This window comes from Dermacentor variabilis, chromosome 1 (assembly GCF_050947875.1).
Source record: "Dermacentor variabilis isolate Ectoservices chromosome 1, ASM5094787v1, whole genome shotgun sequence".
Taxonomy (NCBI): Eukaryota; Metazoa; Arthropoda; class Arachnida; order Ixodida; family Ixodidae; genus Dermacentor; species Dermacentor variabilis.
This window is the reverse complement of record NC_134568.1, coordinates 149,320,646-149,341,985: the sequence shown is the minus strand read 5'-3', so window position 1 is coordinate 149,341,985 and position 21,340 is coordinate 149,320,646. Positions and strand designations below refer to the sequence as shown.

Genomic DNA, 21,340 nt, shown 5'->3' with positions numbered 1-21,340 from the left:
ACACGTCATATCAAATGGTAAGCTATCGCGGTTTTCGTGACGTCGCGTGACAGACAGGTGAAGTGGGGGTGGTCCAAAAAAGCTTTTAACCAGTCGCGGAGGACTGATTGCAGAATTGGAATAGAAAAGTTTGGAATAGTTTTACGTTATAGGGCTCGTGATATGCACACACACTGTGGCATTGTTTGTAGTCTGTGACCTAAAAACAGAGCAAGAAAATCAAAGTTGATTTTAAGCTGATTAGAAAAACTCAGATAAGGAGATGTTGCCTGAGGATACAAAATTACGATTTCATTTTAATTCATGAGTGGCCAACAGTTAACGTTATGGTGCTTATTTTTTTTCTTTAGTGCAATAAAAAAACTTACCGGTCAAAGTGTGCAGTGCAGTTATAACGCGGCCAACGTCATGCAACATTTTTTAGCAGAACCACCGTGGTGGCGTAGTGGCTTTGGCGTTGCGCTGCTAAGCCCGAAGGCACGGGATCGAATCCCGGCCGCGGTGGCCGCATTTCGATGGAGGCGAAATGCAAAAACGCCCGTGTACCGTACACTGGGTGCACAATAAGGACTCCCATGCAGTTGATCGAAATTTGTCTGGAGTCCCCAACTACGTAGCGCCTCATAATCATATCATGTTTTTGGCCCGTTAAACCCGTGAATTTAAAGAAAAAAATAATTGTATCAGAATTTGCTTATCGGAAGACGTGATCGTGTTTATGCCTTCCTATGCTGGAAACAGTGATAGGTAAGCGTGATGTCAACTGTGGGAAGCAAGGAGCCTTAGCCGTAAGAAATTGATCTTTTGTTTGTCAAGGTGACGTTCATGCACTCCACGCTTCCTCAACCTTTTAATTATTTCAGTTATAACAACAGTACGTGCTTTCATGGTTTCCTGTCCAACTGTATTAATTATGTACAAGTCAAGGTAAGTTCTTTTCCGTTAAGCGAAGCCAAGTTTCTGAAAGCAAAACGATGTTTTTGCTACAGTGAACTGCGCTTTCACAAGTGATGCACAGTTCAGCGTGCTGTCGTTAGGAAGAGGGACGTCTTTCGAAAAACCGAGCTAGCTGGAGCGAAGAACTTCACAGCTTAGATCCGTATGAATTAGCGTGCGAAACAGCATAACGTACGCCGTCATTCCAATGAGAGATGCCACAGTTCCGCCATTCCAGTCGTTGCCTCGTAAGCAGCGCCGCATGTTAGTGTGAACTTTCCTTAGGTCGTATTACGCATATAATAAAGAGTGAACACCTATACGATAATATGAATGAGATTTTAAACAGCACGTATGATGCACTTAATAACAGCCGACTCATGTACAGTGTTCTACGGTCACGTCGTGCAAATGCATCCATAGTACATAAGTGTCACTGCAAAGCGTCGCAACATACCGTTTTTCGCGACTTTTTGTGCCAATTTAGAATTATGCATACATAACTCCGTGAGCACTACGTTCTATTCTATCACTAAAAGTCATGGACCTTATATTTCCATCAAAATATCATGACACGTTCTGCGGATTTGTCGGTCCCTTTATTTCGAAGGCCTCCGTTTCGATGTAGAAGCAACGGAAGTTGCTTCTACATCGGAAGGAAACGCGAAATTGACTTCAACTGTACAATTTTTGATTTAGAAGATATCTAGAAAACACTGCCACATTTTCGGACTCTCAAATGTGGCGGAATTAAAAGGTGAGTTGAATTGGCACATGTAGAATTAAAGGAACTCGAACGTATTAAATGACAGGCACGATGTGAAAGATTTCTTTTTCTTCTTTTCCAACGAAATCGCACACGACAGACAGCGGACGGAGAACAGAGGCAATGTACAAGCGCCAAAGAAATGAAATATTATTGAAAGCAGTCGTTCAAGCGTCGTAAGGGAGCACACGCTAGCTGCAAGCAACACACCATCGTGAGAATGTTGTAAAAAAAAGCAGTGGACAACTAATAATTTCTCTTTTGATTAGCGTCCCGCTGTTTAATGAAGGTACACGGAAAAACTTACTCACCGGAACCGCAATCATACAAGTTGGCTTGAGCAAAGGTGCATCTCCAATGATCCCGGGCAACAACGCGCTGCCCTATATTAAATGAAGAGCAAAGAGTATAAATCAAACCGGAGCGTAAAGGAGCAATTGCTGTCCACTGTACGACGGCGTTACTTGATGCGCCAGCTTTATCTCGCCCAACAAAGCATCAAGGCGGCCTCTTTACCTGATTAGTAAGCGTGAAGGGGCTTGAGTAACCAATCTTTACGCCCAGCGACATAAATGCAGTCTCTGGAAACACGAAAACGCACGTTGAAAGTTTACACTTCGGACAACCGTAAATAAATTTACGGATACGCCTGCGAAGCAAAGAGCAGCCTCGAGTGCGTGTCTGTTCGTCTTAAGGCGTTAACTGGTGTAATTACTTTATTGAACGTTTTTCTTGAAAATGATGTGCGCCTGCGAAGGTGATTCATCAGCAGTGGCGTAATTCGAGTAAAGTTTGCATTTGCAGGCTTTTAAAAGAAAGAAGTGCTTTAAAACACACTGCATATATACCGGGCGCCCTACGCAACTTGAACCAAACTTCAAAAATATGCAGATATCACGGAGAAGCCCGCGAATACATGCAACATTGCCGCGCGACTGGCCACTCGAGGCACCTTGGCTGTATTCGCGGACGTCTCTCACGCTAGGAAAAACACGTATATGTAGCACGTATTCGGCAACAGCAAAATATATCAAGAGTTTTTCATGTTGCTCTACAATTTTCTCATTGACACTTTTCATTCAATTATGATATTTGAGATGTTGATGAATTAATTAAGGCTAATTATGTATTTAGGCAGTATGCAAAACAATATGTATACAGGTTGTTGTGTCCAGCTATGTGGCACTTGCATAGGTTTAATGTTTGGCTCAAGTTACGTGGGACAACCTGTACCGGGTGTTTCAACAAACACTTTCAAAAATTTAACTGTTAAAAGTTGCCTGTGGCAGATAGCACAATTCTAGTTCATGAGGTGGTCTACTCGAATAGGCGGACATTACCTGCACGTGAAATGCGTAATCACCGAATTAACAAAAATTCACGAATTAACTTTTTAACTAATTACCTTATGGCTCATATTGCAATTTACAAATTCTAGCCATTGAGTTCGCAAGGCCGATCCACTTGGAACGAATTTTCAGGATGACACCTGTTTCGAGATATGAATTCCCGAACTTTGTGGAGAAATGCATTGGCGTTCCCATTACTTTTGTGCTTCAATGCATAAAACGAAGTTTAGTTAAGAAAGTAACTGGAACGCAAACCCATTTCTCCGCAAAGTTCGGAAATTAATATCTCGAAACTGCTGGCATCCTGAGAATTTTTACAAGTGGATCCGCCTTGCGAACTCCACGGCTAGAATTAGTAATTTGCAATACGGGCAATAACGTAATTAGTTAATAGTTAGTAACTTTTTGTTAACTAGTCGATTACGCATTTCAATTTTTCGTGCAAGTAATGTCCGTCTCAAGTAGGCCAGCTCATGAAATAGAACTGTGTTTTCTGCCACAGGCCACCTTTAAGAATTTTTGAAAGTGTTTGTTGAAACACCCGCTATATAAGCGAGAAAACTCAAAATAATCTTATCGGTACATGTATGCCTGCAAGCACGTTCCAGATTAGCTACTCGCATGCACAAATCTGGTGGTGTGAGCTCGGAAGTACCCGCAAACGAAGTCTGTGGCTAATTACTGTAAGTGCACGGGGCTACAAGCTAACGCAAAACTCACCTAAATGCCTAAACGACTAGAGTGGCAGCAAATTACCTTTATCGTTCAAGTGCCCTTCAGCAGGCATGTTAACTATCCGAAATACAATCGCTTCCAGCGTATTTCCAGAGGCACGTGGCGAACATACCGACTGCGATTTCCATGACGTGAGCAAGAGGTAGAAACCCAATGAATGTGTCACCGACCCTGCAACAAAGAGCAAGAGCAAGCAACGAGGAATATTTGCACGACAGGCACTGGTATTCGAGAAGAAAGATGTTGGAAACTCGTTGTGCTTACGAGAACTCTCGCAATACGCTGGCTATTCCCAGGATAAAGGCGACCACGTTGCCGTTTGTCAAAACGACTCCTACAAAAAAAAAAGGGGGGGGGTTCACTGAGCACCACCTAAAATTCATCAAGCTGTCATGAAATTAGTGCAGTGTTTGCAATAAAGTTACTTCTTTTCGGACCAATTTCGCAAACAATTTAGTTCGGATTCACGAAGCTGCGTACGTGCGCAAGAAGCTGTTCGTACGCTACAGTAGTTCGTAACACGAGGCGCCGGCCAATCGAGACGCTAAACATAGTGCTACAGATAAAGCAACAAAGGAGCCGCTCATGAGCTTGATGGCGGGGCGTCACGCTACGCACAGCACAAGCGATCAAAGAGATGTCATAGAAGCAGCAACATCATCGCGTTCACTCTTTCGTCAGAGCGTGGTTTGCAAGGAGAAACGTCATCCTACCTGCATGCCAATAGTCGCGACGGCTGTGGGGTCCAGCAGTATTTTGCGTACAGACCCAGCGGAAAAATGATAAGCACAAGTGACTGGTGGCCGCAGCGGCAAAATTGCGACCAGCGGCGCGGTTGTTCCCGAGCGCGCCGATACCCAGAGTGCAAGGCAGATTCCATTTTCCAAAGCACTGGCGGCCGGCAGAAACCGAACCATGTTAAAGACGGCATTTCGAAAGCTATCATATGCCTCACTTTTCGGCCAACCTAAGCACCAATGAGGCCATACAATCAAGCTGCGATAAAGAAACTACCATCGCTGATAACGCCCGTGTATAAAAAATAAACGGGCTGACGTCCGCGTCCTCGTTGGCGCATAGTTTGGCCTAAAAGTGAGGCACATGATAGCTTTCGAAATGCGGTCTTTAATATGGGTCGGTTTCGATCTGCCGGCCGCCCTTGCTTTGGAAAATGGAATTTGGCTTGCATTTTCGCTATCGCCGTACTCGGGAGCAACAGCGCCGTGTGTCGCGATTTTGCCGCTCCAGGCACCAGTCGCTTGTGCTTATCACTTTTCCCGCTGCGACATTACGTGAAGCGTATTCTCTTGACTATATATATATATATAAAAAGCGCGCGCAAGCTTCTCATAGATGCGACCGTCAATAACCTAATTGGAGCAGCCGTCGAAATGGAAATTATTTGCAACACTTCTAGAGGACGTACAGGGGTTAAAAAATAGACAGTTTTAGAATAGCGTTTCTCGCCTTAGGTACGTTAAACGTAAGCACCTTTGCGGGACGTTACGGTGCGTGTCCTTTCAAGCCTTTTAGTTTACTGTACGGAAACGCAAATGTAAAGAAGTCGTTATGAAAGAGGGTGCCGTCTGGTGCCTCGTGCCAAACGTATCCAAGCCAAGACGGTCCATTAGCAATCATCCTGCAGTTGCTATGCGGACGCGTCTCGTTAGGCCTACGGGCGCCAGGATCACCGAACGATCTGAGAAAATAGACGCGCTATGCGCTCATAGCTAACCTTTCAGGCGAGTTTAGAGAAAGCGAAAGCTCATTACGATAGTTACTGGCGATCAACGCGAGTGAGAGTGTAGCCATCACGAGAATTCACGCTGAAGCGGGAGCCATAGGTGCCGCCATGTTCGAGAACGCTATTTCTTAGCGTCCGTGAACATTACGAAAGTTACACTACGCACATAAACCACAGAGACCCAATAACGCTTGGAGCATGCGCAGTGAGGACGACGGTATTTGTTTACGTACGTAATGCGTTTACGCTTGGTTGCAAATGCTATTGGCGGCGAGGAGTTACGGAGTCGCCATCTGTCGGAAGCGCCTCACTTGTGTAGTATGAGGGATCACGCGGCACGCTCCTGGACATTTATGCAGGTGCTCTCAAAACGAGAAAAGTTTTTGACTGTCGATATAATAATCTTGGACAAACTCAAGCACAGAATCGTTTACAGACGCTATCTCTTTACCGAATACGTACAGTACGTGAACGCCACTGCGCGCGGTCGCCGCGATGGAGTCTCCCGAACCGGCTTCTTGCGTGAAAGGTATAGGCAAACGCTGAGAGTAAACTATCTGAAATATGTTCTTATAGTGGGCTGTCTGTAGAACCAAATTGGGCATAACAGAATGGCAATCCTGCGATCGCACGGGTTCGCAACGACCGACTGCGCGTCTGCATGCATGTCCGCGCACAATGTTTTGCTTTCGCTGTGAGCGCGTTTTCGCACCATGCCGTGAGCTTCAGGCCGCAGCACATGAGCATTTGACAGTACACTAGCAACTATTGTTGCGTGGACGCTATCAGAACTGTTCAAAAATAATTCCGTAATAGAGACTTCGACGCCAAGCTACGGCGACTGTGATGTGCCGTCGCAACGATTCAATCTTTTTTTTTGTCTTCTAAATTCTTGGACATTTCAATGTTATTTCTCAAGTTGCATCGCACTGTATGTTTATCGGTCTTCTCAGCGTGCGATTTCCCTCTGCTTGATTTTCGTAATCCAGTGCATTAATTCATAAGACAAGCATGACCATATGCCATGCCTTTTTTAATGTGCGCTCCCTTTCCGTTCCGGTGAACTTGCCAGTATCTAGCATCAACAAGTTCATACACCAAACCGTCATGACATTAGCCAGGCAGCGGGCGCGGGCGAGTGTCTCAGTGAGCGTTTTCTGCTGCTAACAGAACATCGCGCAGTCCCGGCGCCGTAGCAGAAATCTTCCTCGCGTCTATGCTTACTGCATACCCGAGTTGCAGCCGATGGCTGTCTGCCGGTTCCAAGTTTCGCGAGCCAAGCTTCACGCAGCTGCTTAGGCTGTGGCTACGTATGAATAATGCTGACACCGGGCTCCGTTGCGTGCGTCCGGCACTGCGGCACCGAGCAGTAGTCTACCATGCTGCACGTCTCCAAAGGCAGCCACTACCTATCATAGTACTTTCAAATGTTGTCAAGCAGACACCCAAGGCGGTAAAGCCTCACCACTTAATCAGAACCGCGGCGCAGGTGGGACTTTTAAACTTTCGTTTTCAGCTCGCTTCGGCGCTTCCGAAGCAGCCGACGCGGCCGCTGTGTCCACGTGATCCCTCATGCCACGTCACGCCGACGGTGGCGCTAGCTTTTCCAGTGGTCGAGCTCGCCGCCAATTCTAAATCTGTCTAATATTTGAAGGTCCGCAGCGCTTACGCTTTTTGCGTAAAGGCAGAAGCTTGCATAAGCACATGCGTATGCTCAAAATTCAACCTCCGAGGCCAAGGAAAGCGCAACGCATGCACTGGAGGCGCGTTAGGAGTTAACTGAGCTCAAACTACACACGTAAGATAAGGGGAAAGAAAGGGGGTTGAGGGAAGGGAGTGAGATACGACGGAAACCGTCATTGGAGGCGTGCTAGTGTCGTGTGTAACGGCGACTGTACACGCCTGCTGTTTTCAACAATCGATGCTACTAGCCCTATTGCTTCGTCTTAATTTCAAATTACATGTCCGTGCGCGTACTCCCCCCGCGATAGAAAAAAATTATCAGGCATTTTCCACCGCCTTGAATGCGGTATGCCTGTCACTGTCAGTAACATGGCATTGCACGTGCCGCCAGTGGTGAATTCCCGGTACCGGGTGGGACGCCTTCGAAACACCAAGTCTAAACGCCTATAACTGTTCGTAAGAGCATGCCCTGACAACACACGTTAGTGAACATCATATTAGTTAAGGTTCCAAGCCAATGAGAAACTGTTTTTGCGAGAGAAACGCTTTGTGAGTTCTTCGCCAGAGGCCAACGTGGTTCTGTTTGGCCGGGCAGCTAAGAAAGAAAGGCGGTTGCTCTTTCGACTTGAACCCTGCATACTCGCTGATAGAAAATAAGCGTCACCTGTTCTTCTCAGGCAAGAAAAAAAAAGAAGAGAAAGAATCACCAGAAAGAAAATTACTCGACTGTGACCGTGAACTACGCCCCACCAGCAGTAGCCCACATGACACGTTATAGTACTCTCATATCCAAGCGAAATATGCGCCTTTAAACTATATATTTACATTTGTGAAAACAGCCTCGCTGACCATTTTCGCCCACAATAACGTCCCGTTTATTGCTAGCTTTCACCTTGTGATTGCTTGCTATTGACTTCTGCGAGAACTAAGTTAATTGACTTTAAGACATATTCTAAATTCATCCTACCTACTGAGCGGGCACGGCCCGGTATGCGGTCGATGAGGGTAAGTGCATGGCCTTGTCGGTACGGCATCATCTACTTTGTTATTGCGCTTGTATGTATGCAAGTTCTTTCCATGACGGCTGTCTCCAATTCCCAAGCGTGGAGAAGGGTAAGTGTGGGGATTATGAGATTCGAGCCAAAATAGTTTTTTTTTTTGCTCAAGATTCTTAGCAATGGCGGGCATGGAATGGAATGGAAAGGAGAACTTTATTGGGTCCTGAAGGTCAACCCTACGTTGACGCGGGCCGCTCCCACGTTGGGACTGTCAGGCCGAGCCCTTCAGCCACATCGCGGGCCTTCTGGACTGCCCGTAATTGGTCAGAGAGTGATTCACTGTGTAGCATTTGCCGCCACCATTCTTGGGTCTTGTCACAGTCTGTGCAGACCGCGGGGCACTGCCAAAGCAGGTGGTCAAGAGTAATGATGCCATGCACTTATTACAGTTGGTCTGAATTTCCCTCTCCGGATAGATCTTGTTAATAAAATCTGGACTTGGGTATGTTCTTGTCTGTAGCAAACGTAATGTGACCGCTTGGGCTCTGCAAAGCTTACCGTGTGGCAATGGGTATTCCCTTCTGCTTAAATAATAATGCTTCATGATTTCGTTATATGTTAATAATCGATCCCTGTGTTCCCCGGGTGAAGTGTAAGTTGCTCGGTCTTGAAGAGCACGGCTAGAAAGACCTCGTGCTGCTTCATTTGCCACCTCATTGAGGTTTCTCCGAGCTCCGTCCACCACCCCGAGATGTGCAGGAAACCAGCGGATTTCAATCCTCTCACTGTTGACGTTCTCTAGTAATTTTGTTGCTATCCGTGTTGCATATCCGTTGGTAAAGTTGCGTATGGCTGTTCTAGAGTCGCTGTAAATATGTGTCCACCGATTAGCCCGGATGGCTAAGGCGATTGCTACTTGTTCTGCTACTGTTGGGTCCTTTTATAGACGGTGATGGCATCCCGTATGTTACCTCGAGTGTCTACAGCAACGGAGGTATACGCATCCTTATTTTTAACCCAGGCAGTGTCAACGAACACCGCCTGCTGCTTATGTGCATCTATGTCTTGAAGGAGTGCCTTCGCCCTTGCCTTCCGTCTCTCGAGGTTATGTGTCGGGTGCATGTTCCTAGGGAACGGGGTCGTCTTTATCGTTTCTCGTAGTCCCGCTTGCAATTGTGTTAATAATTCTCCTTCGTTGGTGTGGTTGTTAATTTCTGCGCCAATTTCTTCAAGTAGCGCCCTCCCAGGTCGTGTCCCCATTAGTCTCTCCTTGTGGGCCACCTGTTGAGCCTCAGCTATCTCCTCTTGTGTGTTATGCAGCCCTAGGCGCAATAAGCTATCATTGGCCGTGCTGATGGGAAGTCCTAGTGCAGTCTTTATAAGTCGTCTGATTAAAGCGTTTAGCTTGTTCTTATCAGCCTGTGTCCATTGTAGCATGCCAGCCACGTACGAGAAGTGGCAAAAGGCGAATGCATGTACCAATCTTATGGCACTGTCTTCTCCTAGCCCCTTATGCTTGTTGGTAACTCTACGCAGAAGCCTAATGACTACTTCTGACTTGTTACAGATGTGTTCTATCATCCTGCAATTAGATCCATTCGCTTGCAGGAGAAGTCCTAGCACTCTAATAGTCTCCACCTGCCTGATTGGTTCTCCATTCTTGGCGTATATGTCAATGCGGGGTTCTTCCTCTGGGATATATCCGTTCGACTTGCGCCCACGCTTACTGCTCCGTAATACCAATAGTTCTGATTTTTTAGCAGAGCAGTTCAGTCCCATACCCTCAAGTGTTGTTTCCACCACCTAAATGCTTTCCCGTAGTTTGGTCTCTGTTTGTCCCATATTACCTTCGGCACTGCAGATTGTTACATCTGCATATATAGCAAAGTGGCTACCCTCAATCTGCGCGAGACCTCAAGCCACTTTTGACATTGCCAAATTAAATAACATGGGAGATAGGACAGACCCTTGTGGTGTCTCACGATTCCCAAGTTCCAGGGTTGTCGATTGGAGTTCGCCTAACTTGAGACAAGCAGAACGGCCACCGAGAAAGGCTTTGACTATATTGTGCAATCGCTTACCCAATCCCATCTACGAGAGGATATCCAATATGGCCCTGTGCTTGATGCGATCAAAGGCCTTTTCTACATCTAGGCCTAGAAGAGCTCTCGTATGTAGCGGGCTAGCAAGAATAAGGTGATGTTTGATTAAAAGCATTGCATCTTGAGTCGAAAGTCCAGGACGGAAAGCGATCAGGTTATGCGGAAGAACATTTCTGTTTTCTACATACTTAGTCAGTCTATTGAGTATGACATGCTCCATGGTTTTGCCCAGACATGATGTTAACGATATGGGTCTTAGGTTATCTAGATTGAGTTGCGTGCCTGGTTTGGGAATAAGAATTGTGTTAGCAATTCTCCATTCCTTCGGATAATCACCGCTTTTCCAGAGTTCGTTGAAATACTTTGTTAAATATTTTATAGCATACAAAATTTTATAATAATAACCAAGAATTTGATTGACTGACTGATGAATGAATTTTATAGACGTAAGGGCATTTAGTGCCAGAGAGCGCCAGGAAAGAGTTTCAAATATCCACCGAGAAAAGTTCAAATACTCATTTAAAGATAGGAACTGTGTTCGCGCATAAGGGATGAGGGTGCATGGTGCGCGCAGAACTCTCAAAAATTAACCATCCTCTCTTTCGGTGAAATTCAGGGCATACAATTGAAGAATCAAATGGAAGTTGTCATCCACCTGATGATAGCACGAAGCTACAGCGGAAACTCATACGGATTTCTAAGAAAGTAAGCTTCTCAGCTCTAAGAAAGATTGTGTCCTGGTCCTGGGATTGAACCCGAAACCAACGGCTTCCCGCGGTGGTTGGTCTACCATCTGAGCGAATCGAAAGGCCAGCAGGTTGTGGATCGAGGCCGAATCAATCGACAACTCGAAGCGCATCAACACTCAACATGGCAAATCTGCCGATATGACAAAGGAAGTTTTGTGAAATACATGGATGATGGTTAAGATCTCTCCACATTGCATGCATGTCAGTGGTTCTGCTGCAGTCAAGAGATGATGTGCGTGCCATAGGTACATCGTATTCTTAGCCGTGGAAGGGTACAAAGGGTGACTTCGGTAACATTAGCCTAAACGCGGACACACTAGAAAATACAGCTTGTCGTAACTTTCTTTGTTCAATCCAAGCTTCCATTATTTATGGAGCATCTTACGCAAAAAAGAAAGGTTTCACGTCTGGACCAGGTACCCAGCATACATAATTTGTACCGCCCGATGAACAGAATGTCGAGCATTATTATCTACCACTTTCATTTCCTTCTATTGTACAGCAATTGCCTGGCACTCAGCAAACAAGAGCAAGGCTTAGTTTATGTAGATCGTGAATATATTTCAGAAGCTCCTAAAAGATGGGATTGCGGCTAGCCTTGCCAAAAGACAGAGCAGTGACAACATTCAAAGAATCAGAGATTATAGGGTGTTTCTGTATCTTGTATTCTCAAGTATTGCCTATAGCTATACTATCTCGTAGTCCTCGACAGCAATAGGAATCATGTAAGCTTCTGCTGTAAATTTGCTAGGGTGTTTTATGCCATGTTTTGGCAGTCGCAAAATTTCGGCCATGCGTTGAATGGGGTACCAACGTTGAAGACATGGAAGCGCCAGTGAGAAATGAATTCGATCTATACTTGTCTTCCATGACCAAGAAGTGCTGCGTTATTTGAGCAATTCGGCGGTTAATTTCTTCGCGTCAACCTTTTTGAACGAGAAGTCACACGCGACTGGACATAGCCGCGCGTAACAACGTTCGTATAGGTGGTTAAAACAATTACGAGTTTCTCAGCACCAAATGTCGCGACTAACGAGAACGGAGGAGCGTGTGAAGGCCAGTCAGTCCAACAGTTGTGCTATGCGCACACAATCTTTGTAAGTTCTTTACATGGATAGTGCCTTTAGGTACAAGGCTCTTATTGGCTCTAACATAACTCCCAGATGCGTTCAATGGATTGCCCCGAGTGGCGACCGTCGCAGCCTCGTGCTCAAATAAGGGACCCGTACTTGGCTCTCCTCATATACAGGGCGACACCAGGCGTTGTTGGCCTCAGTCCTGCTGAAATCATAATGGTCCGGCGTTTTCGAGCCCGAGCTCCAAACCGCATCGCAGTTGTAAGGTCTGGTGGAATTGCATCTTTTGGAGCTGATGGCTAAGGACTACGCGGCCAGAAAGGCGGCAAGGGCTTTGCGTGTCTCCAGTATCTAGGTAAGCAAGATTCTGTCGGCACGGTTTGGCTGTCTAACATGAAAAATATAGCAACCGTCATTGCAACAGATGTGCACTCCACATGGTAAAAATTGATGAAGGTATTACGGTGCAGTGTAACAGGAGGATGCTGAACCGTCTGCTAAGAGTGTGTAAGCTTGGAGGCAACTACGAGTTACCGAAATATGCTGATCTGGCTGAATGAGTAGCTGTAGGTGAAAATTCCGCCGCCTCATTAGCGGCCAGTCATGTACCCTCGGCAACGGGATTTGTGACAAGAGCCGACAGAGAGTGAACCCACCAATCAAATAGGGTATCGTATCGCATCGCACCGCACATGTACGGCAAATATATTATCTAAGACAAGGGTTCCCAAAGTGGGTTCCGCGGAACCATAGGGGTTCCATGAATTACATTTTAGGGTTGCGCGAAGAGGTCAAAACGAATCCGACCCCATATCCCATTGGGTGGATTATTAACCCGTTTAAAGCACTCTATGATTTGTGGCTTCTTTCGTGCTCATTTTTAAGCCATTTAGTTGATTCATCGGAACTAACATCGCGAAGCGGCGGATTAAGCAAATCGGCGGGAAAAAGAAGGGGGTAGGGGGGGGGGGGGAGAAATTCCGTGGCGCCCTGGGAAGGCAGGTGGGGTTCCACAAGGCCAGAAAGATTGGGAACCCCTGATGGAAGGTATCTGTGTCGACGGGAGACCGGGAGCCACGCGCCAGCGACGTCACGGGGCTTAAACGGCTGTGAACAAACGTCTGGGGGCTTTTTGGAGTGCTTCGGAGATATAGGCGTGACCCGAGTGGCCAGTTATCGCCGGTGGTTTGGTTGCCGCAGCACGCGTCAACAGGCATAGGCTAGTGCTAGTTTTTAATGATCCATCCCCAGACTTACGGAGAAATGCCTCGGCATTCCGCTTATATTTCTATTGAGCCAGTTATAGCAATGCGATACAAAACAATATCGAATCAGTTTTGGAATCAAATTTGGTGCTACTATTGGGCGCAGACCAGCTTCAACTCATGCACTGAAGCGTGTGCAGTAAAATTAATTTAAAAGTTAATTATTCAAATTTAGGCAATTGACAGTTAAACTTATCGCACTGTTTCTGACATACACCGCTGCTTTAAATCTTGGCGAGTAATGTTGCATTGTTTCGTCTCTAATAGCCTATCTTGAATAATTGGACCATCCTTTGCTGGAACAAATCCGTATATACAAGCAACAGCCAACAACGTGCAATATTACACGCCTTATAAAAAGTGCAGACTGCGACCACTCTGAAATACGGCGATAACTGAAACGGAGCTTAAGATTTTGCACTGTCAGAATAATACGTCGTCCTGAAGCTTTACCTCATGTCTTGAACCGTGCCCCCCTTTTCTCACTTCACGTTTCATTGCACTTTCTTAGAATATCGTGGAGACTCGTGACGCAAAATAAAAAAACACACAAAATATCGTGACGCAAAAAAGGTGGCTTGCCTTTAGGTTGTCCTGTCGAGCCGCTAGTGTACATAATTATTACGGTGTCTTGAGCCGCTGGCGTAACGGGTTGCATCTCTGAAAAAGTTGCGCCAGACCACTGCACGACCTTCATTATAACACTAAAAATTTTCTACATCAATGGAAGTATTGCAGTAGCATAGAGAATGCAGTATTCTTAGATGAATTTCTTGTTCGACAGGCCGTACACCATGCCCCTTTAGAAGTTTATCCTGACGAAATTGGTGAGGCTGCCCTGCACAAGTTACAATACATCTTAGCCTACCTCCCTTCTACGCCAATATCATGGGAGAAACAAGAATATATAACTGACAGACCAAATAAATATTTCGCTACAATTCAATTAAGCAAATCCATAAATTAATGTTTGAATTCTTGCTCTCAGTATTCTTACTGGGGAGTTGGAAAAAAATGCTACTAAAATGAATATATCGAATACTTAGGGTGTCTACCAACCGAGAAAACCGGTAAAACCAGTAATTCTCAGGAATTTCAATAGTATGGAAATACTCAGGGAAAACTCGGCGAATTTGTGCTTCTATCAGGGAAAATTAGCTGTAATTTTATTGAAAGAGAACGAAACTCGCATTAATGCTGGCTCGAGTAATAGAGAGGAATCGTAACGAATGCTCTCTGACGCCGTGTCGTCGGCTGGAGGAGTTGCCAGTGTACAGTCCAACGACCGATTTTCCGGACGCCCGATTTTTGGGACAGGACCGCTTCGCGGCACCGCCACGTACCCCATAGAGTCAATGTATAAGAACGTCTGAAATTTCGGACGCAACAACCCTTCTCCGACTGGTTCTTCTGACTTTTTGCCGTGACCGCAGGTCCAAAACGGCCCTAATCAAAGCCACCACCACCACCGCCATTTTGATTATATCGCTGCTTCGAACTGGCGCTCTCGCACGCAGGTCCGCTAATCAGCATCACGGCAACGCTGTGTCTAGCTGCTTCGAGATTCGCTGTTAAGCTTCTTGCACTTCGGTTCCCTGTTTTTCATTGATAGAATTTGCCGCTGTCAGCAGTGGCACCGACTCCGCCTTTGTAATCCTCGCTATTGGCTTCGAAGCTCGAAAAGCAAAACGCGTTACATAATGCCGGTTTTTGAAAGTTAGCTTTGGCTCAATACAAATATGTTACGCAGTGAAGCAGACGCAAAGTATTGCGGTGAAGTTTAACAAGCATGGGAAGGGGCAATTGTCACGGAACACAGTACGTATTCCTTAAGTATACATGCGTGCACTCGCTGTCTCCTGTCATAGTACGACCGCCGATATGTCTAACTAGTGTACTGGCGGGCCTTCAGAGCTTTTTCGGTCGTGCCTGTGGTGATTTGAGCCCTTAAAGAGGCCCTGAACCACTTTTTGTCGAAGTGGAGAAAGGCATTTGAAGTGAAAATAGGCTATTTAAGAAATACTTTGCCGTAAAAAGTACTTAAATGCGCTCAGCAGAAGCGGGGTTATTGGCAATCAAACACGGCCTCCGCTGTGCTTCCGTTCCTTCTTCACTAGACAGTTTTAGTACTGCGTACGTGGCGTGCGCAACGGCGTTGCGTACGTAAGATCGCTACGTTCTGCAAAGTGCGCATGTGCAGAACGCAACAAGAACGGTGCGTGATGCGTACGCGGCCACTGCCTACGTAGCGAGCCTTGCGTGCTGCGCTCGTGGTTCTTGTTTCTTCGGGAGAGCGCGAGACAAAAGGGTTTCCCAAAATGGCAGCGTCAAAGGCGACCAGCCGAAGGCTGTACTTTTCAATGGCCTACGATTTGGCTTTGCTGCGTGAAGTGAACGCGCAGAAGCCATTCCCGGAACCTGCGCGGTGGGAATGCACAGCACAAAGAGGAAATTTGTTTTTGAGAAAGCGTTCAGTGTGTGCTGTTTGTGCGAAAGGCTTGACCTGCTTTTCATGCAGTTCGTCGCAAATGACCGTGCCAGCCTCAGAAAATAAGTACTCGGTTTTTATTTTTCTCGATATGATTCGTGTATTTCATCCGTATTAAAAGTAGAGTCTCTTAAAGGCTTAAACATAGTTCGACGAAGCGGGAACGCGCCCACACGTTACATCACGTTAGCGAGATCAACAGCGTCTTGTTCGACCGGTGGTTCGACGTACTGGCGGACGCGGCCAATGCGCTCCGACGCGCCCGGTGTCTAACGCTCGCCCTCTTACGTAAGTAGGCATTTCGCAGTACTAAAAGCACTAACGCGACACGAGCTCCTACGTTCCGCAAAGCACTTGCGTGCTGCGTACGTATCGTCATGACGCAGTACTAAGACTGTCTAACGCCTTGCCCTGCTAGAGGCTACGGAGCAGTGGGCCGTGTCCACAATGCTCCGCCTTCCCTGTGCTACCGTGGCGCTCAGTTTCAATTTAATTTCGGATGTTAGCGCAGACGCCACGACTTCCGGCTTTGGTGCCTACGAAGTGCTAAACATAAGCCAAACGCGGTTGTCCTCAGCGAGCCGCAATGCGCTTAGCCAAGGTCTCATGGTGGCCCCCCGCGGCGGCCACAGTATCTCCGTCATGTAGCCGACCACAGCTTGATGTCAGCTATCAACCAATAGCAGCCGCCTGAGGGAATGACGAAATAAAGGGTCCAGGAGAGCGTGATGACAGGGCCTTCTGTTGAAAAGAGAGCGTCTGAGAGAAAGGGTGACTTCACGATCCGCTTTCGAGCTCCGCGCACCGCGTACGACAGCAAAACTTGGCGCTGATGTTCACAGTAGCGTATGCTACCCGTGGACTATGCTATTTCATCAAACCTGAGGCGTGGTTCAGGGTCCCTTTAAGGGAAGTAAAAGACATGGATTCATCTTTTGCGTTTTCGCGGCCCCTAGGGAGTCCGAAAAATCTGACGTTGACTGTACAACTAACCAAGATGATGCTTCAAATGGTCCATGGGGCGAACGCGCGGCGGAAGGAGGACGAGAACAAAAAGCACCGATGCATTACTGAAAGAACGGGAAAGGAAGCGTACCGCCGCTTTTTTCAAGAAGCTGGAGCTCAAAAAACAAGGTTTTTGTTGACGCCGAGATGCAGGTTTTCTTTATCCAAACCAAAATAAGCTCTTTAAAGCATTAAAACGGAACACTGGGGCGTTGTGCATGGGCTGAGAGTATGTCAGGACTTGAGGTTGACTTTCCAGCTGCTGAGATAGAATCTCACTTGTGACAAAGTTCTGGCTCGATACCAATGAGCTTGCCATCATTTGACAAAAAGAGCTCATATTCGAAAATATTTGTTTGTGTATGCATCTATTTTTATTTGTATTTGAAAATGTCCGACTCGATTTGCAATGGCCTTTACCTTCTTTGTCGAAAATATTTTATTCGCTATGCATTTTACTCACTTCTCCCTTCTGTTTTCTTTTTAACTAAAATAAATACTGCACTCCTTAAACATGGAAAACTCAGGGAACTTGGAAATACCTAATTGGTATACACCCTGAATACTACAAGAGATCGAAAAATAAATGCTACTACTACTAATAAAAACAACTAGCAAAGGTAGGTTCAACTGGTTTCAGTTTGTTTTTACTTATTTTAAAGCCACGACTACCACAGAGAAGTGCTTTATAGCTACCACTGTTCCTCATATATATGAAGGACTCGGTAAATGTTATTTCAGATTATGTGTCAATGCTACTGGTCCTCAGATGGTTGTGTAGTTTAGAAAGAAATTTTGCACGACAGTCGTAATTTATTATTCAGAAAGATATTGTTGGAATGAATAATTGGCGCAGGCATTTGGATGTAATTACATAACTGACTGTATTATGCGAATCACGAAGCAACGAATTAATAGCGCTATTTCTTATGCGTTCTATAAGAGTAACGCGTCTGAAGTTGATAATCACATGTTTTTAAAAGTCATGCTAACAAATCAGCTTATTTGTGCTGGAAATATAATACAGGTTTGTGCAACATACTTCTCTCAGAAAGTTGTGGGAGCTGTAAGATGCGAGAGTAAGTGCAGCGATATGGCTTTTAGCGCATGCGTCCGATCGAAACTCGAAGACGTCGCAGTTGTAGGGGACCCACACCTTAGAAAGACTGTGCAATTCAAAAAAATAAAATCGAGTAGGATTCATTTTCGGGAAATGTAAAAGACCACTCTCGCTGTCAATATTAATGAATAAGAGCCATATCCCACTCTTTAGGAGCTCACACGATAGTTGGCTGCCCTCACGTTACTTCACGGGGAAAAAAATTACTTCACACTTTCAAGGTGCTTAAAACATTGTGTAGGTATGCTATAAAGAAATAATAGCACGGTCTAGTATCACTCTTTGCAAAAACGAGCATTTGCAAGCACAGCTATTATCATAGAATTCTATAAACCCAGAATTTACTGCCCTCACATATAGTTCACTGTGGTGAACACTGTGAAACTACGGCTTTGTATTTAATGCTGTTGATTTATTTATGTTTAACGTCTCTGCCACTAAAAAGCTTGGTGGGTGATTTTGTCAAGGTGTACGTGTTGTAGTTATTCTTATTGCTTCATTTACGACTAATTGATATCTTAAGTTCATAAATATCCATGACTACTAGCTTCTGAAATCACATTTGCCGGAAGAAGCCTGTCATGCTTGAACCAAAGCTGTGGCTTGCAGTATGTATACAAAGAAATAAATAACACATCAGCCATGAAAGCATCGCCTCTATATTCCTTAATTTTTACACGTCAACAGGTTGCACATATCGCTTAGCTATGAAAATTCCCCGTCTTTTCTTCTGAATGAGCACCGTAAAACGACGTGGTTAAATATAGATCAATTACTGCCATGGATGGTTAACCATTGCAGCTAATTACGATCTCTACTAGCTACAATGAACTGGTTAGCTTCGTTCTATCACACACAGAATGAAGCGACTTATAAGCATTATTCAACGTTGAATGCGAATTTTTCGCTTATGACAAGTAGAAAGCAGACCCTGTGGAGTCTTGGCATTCATGAGCGACTGGAAGGGCAGCACAGTGGCCGAACCCATTGCCGGCGGCGGATTGGTAGTGCCCTTCGCTGGCATGTACACGACGTGGGTCACTGTGGGCAGCCTTGCAATCAGCCTCTGCGCCAACAAGAAAGCACAATCTCTTGAAGCCTCCCTTTTTAAAGGGGTCCTGATCCACCCCTCGGGTGTGGTGAAAAAAACACAGTCCGCGGATAGCATACGCTGCTGTGAACATCTCAGTCAGTTTTTACAGTCGTGTGCGGCATGTGGAACCTGCAAGCAGAGTGCAAAGTCACCTCTTTCTCAAACACTTTCTTTTCAACAGAAGCCTGCTTCTCACGCTTTTCTGGACGCTTTATTTCATAATATAGCAGATTCCCATACGCGGCTACTATTGGCCAATAGCTGACATGAACAAGAAGGGTGCTTGGATCAGTGCGCTTCTTCCTCTGTTACTGTGTACATTTATTGATGCAGTTTATTAACCAGCCGGAAGTAAGCGAAAATCTGCTTTCAAATTTGGATAATAATTACGCACTTCCGGGAAAAGCCGACTATCGTCTGCTCACGCTCGGCCGCGGCCGCTCGCGTAGGAATTAAACTTTGGCCGCCCTGCTTATCGGTGTCCTAGCCATCGGGTCACACTATTTTCAACTACTAGTTTTGAACAATAAACTAGCTTATAAGCGCAGGAAATTTAAGGTCAGACCACACGCACGCTTGCCAGCGCGCGCTCACTCCTAGCCGCTTCTGGTTAGACGCCTTGGCAGACTTCCCTTCGCACGGACTATCATTGATAGTGCTTCAAAATGCGCACGTTTGATGTGGCTACTATCCGTCGGTCAAGCTGGTGCAGCACAAAGTCGGTCCGCACCACGTATCACGACCGGACTGGAGCATTTGAGCGCGAGGGGGCACTCGAGCCCTGTCGTGCATAAAGCAAACGCTGCGCATACGCACCGCAGTTGCATGTAGCTGCGCTCTGCCACGTAGAGAAGATAATGCGGCCGCTTGCTGAGCGCAGTGCGGCTCGCTCTGGACAACCGCTTTCGGCTAAAGCTGTGGCGCTTCGTACAGGCGCCAAACTCAGAAATAGCGGCGTCTACGTGAACATGCAAAACCAGATTTGAACTGCGCGCCACGGTGACGTTCAAGTATAGGCGGAGTTCGTAGGCACGCCCCACGCCGCCGTAGCCTTCGCAGTGCAAGTCATTGAAGAAGAAACGGAAGCACTACTAACGCGATGTTTGATTGCCAGTAACTCCGCCTCTACTGAACGCACTGAAGTACTTTTTGCGGCAAAGCATTTCTGAATTAGACTAATTTAACTTCATATGAATTTCTCGGCTTCGATAAAAAGTGGTTCAGGGCCCCTTTAAGTTAGAGCTGCTGCCAGCAACTTCCGTTTGAGCGCACACCTCTTCTGAAAAATTTACATTCCATTTTTATCCCCCTGAGCCTCAACAAATTCTGTAACTTGGAACTGTAGCCGTCAAGGGCCCGTGAATCACTCCGAGCTCGAAGGCGAGCGAGCAGTTTCTCCCTCACCTTCGCTGCCCCCCTCACGCGCGCTCTCTCAGCCTAGCCGTGTACTATACACGTGGGCATTATGTTGGCATCAAACGTCACTTTGGGGCTCGTTTCCTCTTTGAAAACACCATTAACTTCGTATCATCAGGACTTCGTTCTATTCGGCTACACGATGTTGGCAGGACATGCGCCATGCAAAAAGCCGAGTAAAATCATTTGATTGAGCACGCAGGTAAGTGAGACGACGAGAAAAAGCAGGGCTGTGACGGCTGGCGCTCTTTTTTAAAGTGAAGCTTTCTTTGCCTCTTCCTTAGACTTTCTCACTTGCTGCTGGTGCTGTGGATGCCGCTGTCTGGCACACAACGTCGGGGGATGGTTCAGAGCGTGTGTATACATGACAGGAGCGAGCCAGAGAGGAAAGGCGACGCGGGAAACTCGTTTGGGCCCAACCATGTCGAAGGTGCACAATGCCCTCTGGAGCTCCCTCGGCGTCACCCCATTAGCCTCTTGACCGCTGTAGTTATCCGTGACCCCCCTCAAAAGTACTGCATAAACTGCAGCGCTTCCCTTTTTACTAACGTGCGATGTCCAGAGGGGACGTAGACAGAACTGTAGAGAGGAGCGAGGAGAAGAGACAGTTCCCATACATGGGAGGTGACGTGAGCAGGCAAGGAAACCCTACTACTATACGGCAGTGGTTTCAGCGAAACTGGATAATTACTTTGTTCAACGCAAAACGACGGCCACAAGAAAGACGACAGGACAAGGCACTAAGTAATTATGGATTCGCATCAACTAGCCCGCCAACGCATTGTACTGAAACTGAATAAGCCTAAGTTCAAGGT

At 46.2% G+C, this 21,340-nt stretch overlaps 1 protein-coding gene across 1 annotated transcript in view; it reads right to left on the bottom strand.

Annotated features, from left to right (window-relative positions):
- The window catches only part of LOC142587767 (fatty acid CoA ligase Acsl3-like), a 130,250-nt gene that overhangs the window by 84,370 nt on the left and 24,540 nt on the right, over window positions 1–21,340 (bottom strand). Inside the window, exons 4-8 of the mRNA XM_075699049.1 lie at window positions 13,986–14,118; window positions 4,057–4,120; window positions 3,899–3,957; window positions 2,219–2,283; window positions 2,014–2,085 (exon numbers count right to left, since the gene is read on the bottom strand). Of these exons, the coding sequence (XP_075555164.1) occupies window positions 2,014–2,085; window positions 2,219–2,283; window positions 3,899–3,957; window positions 4,057–4,120; window positions 13,986–14,118 (393 nt within the window). The remainder of the gene's footprint in view (window positions 1–2,013; window positions 2,086–2,218; window positions 2,284–3,898; window positions 3,958–4,056; window positions 4,121–13,985; window positions 14,119–21,340) is intronic.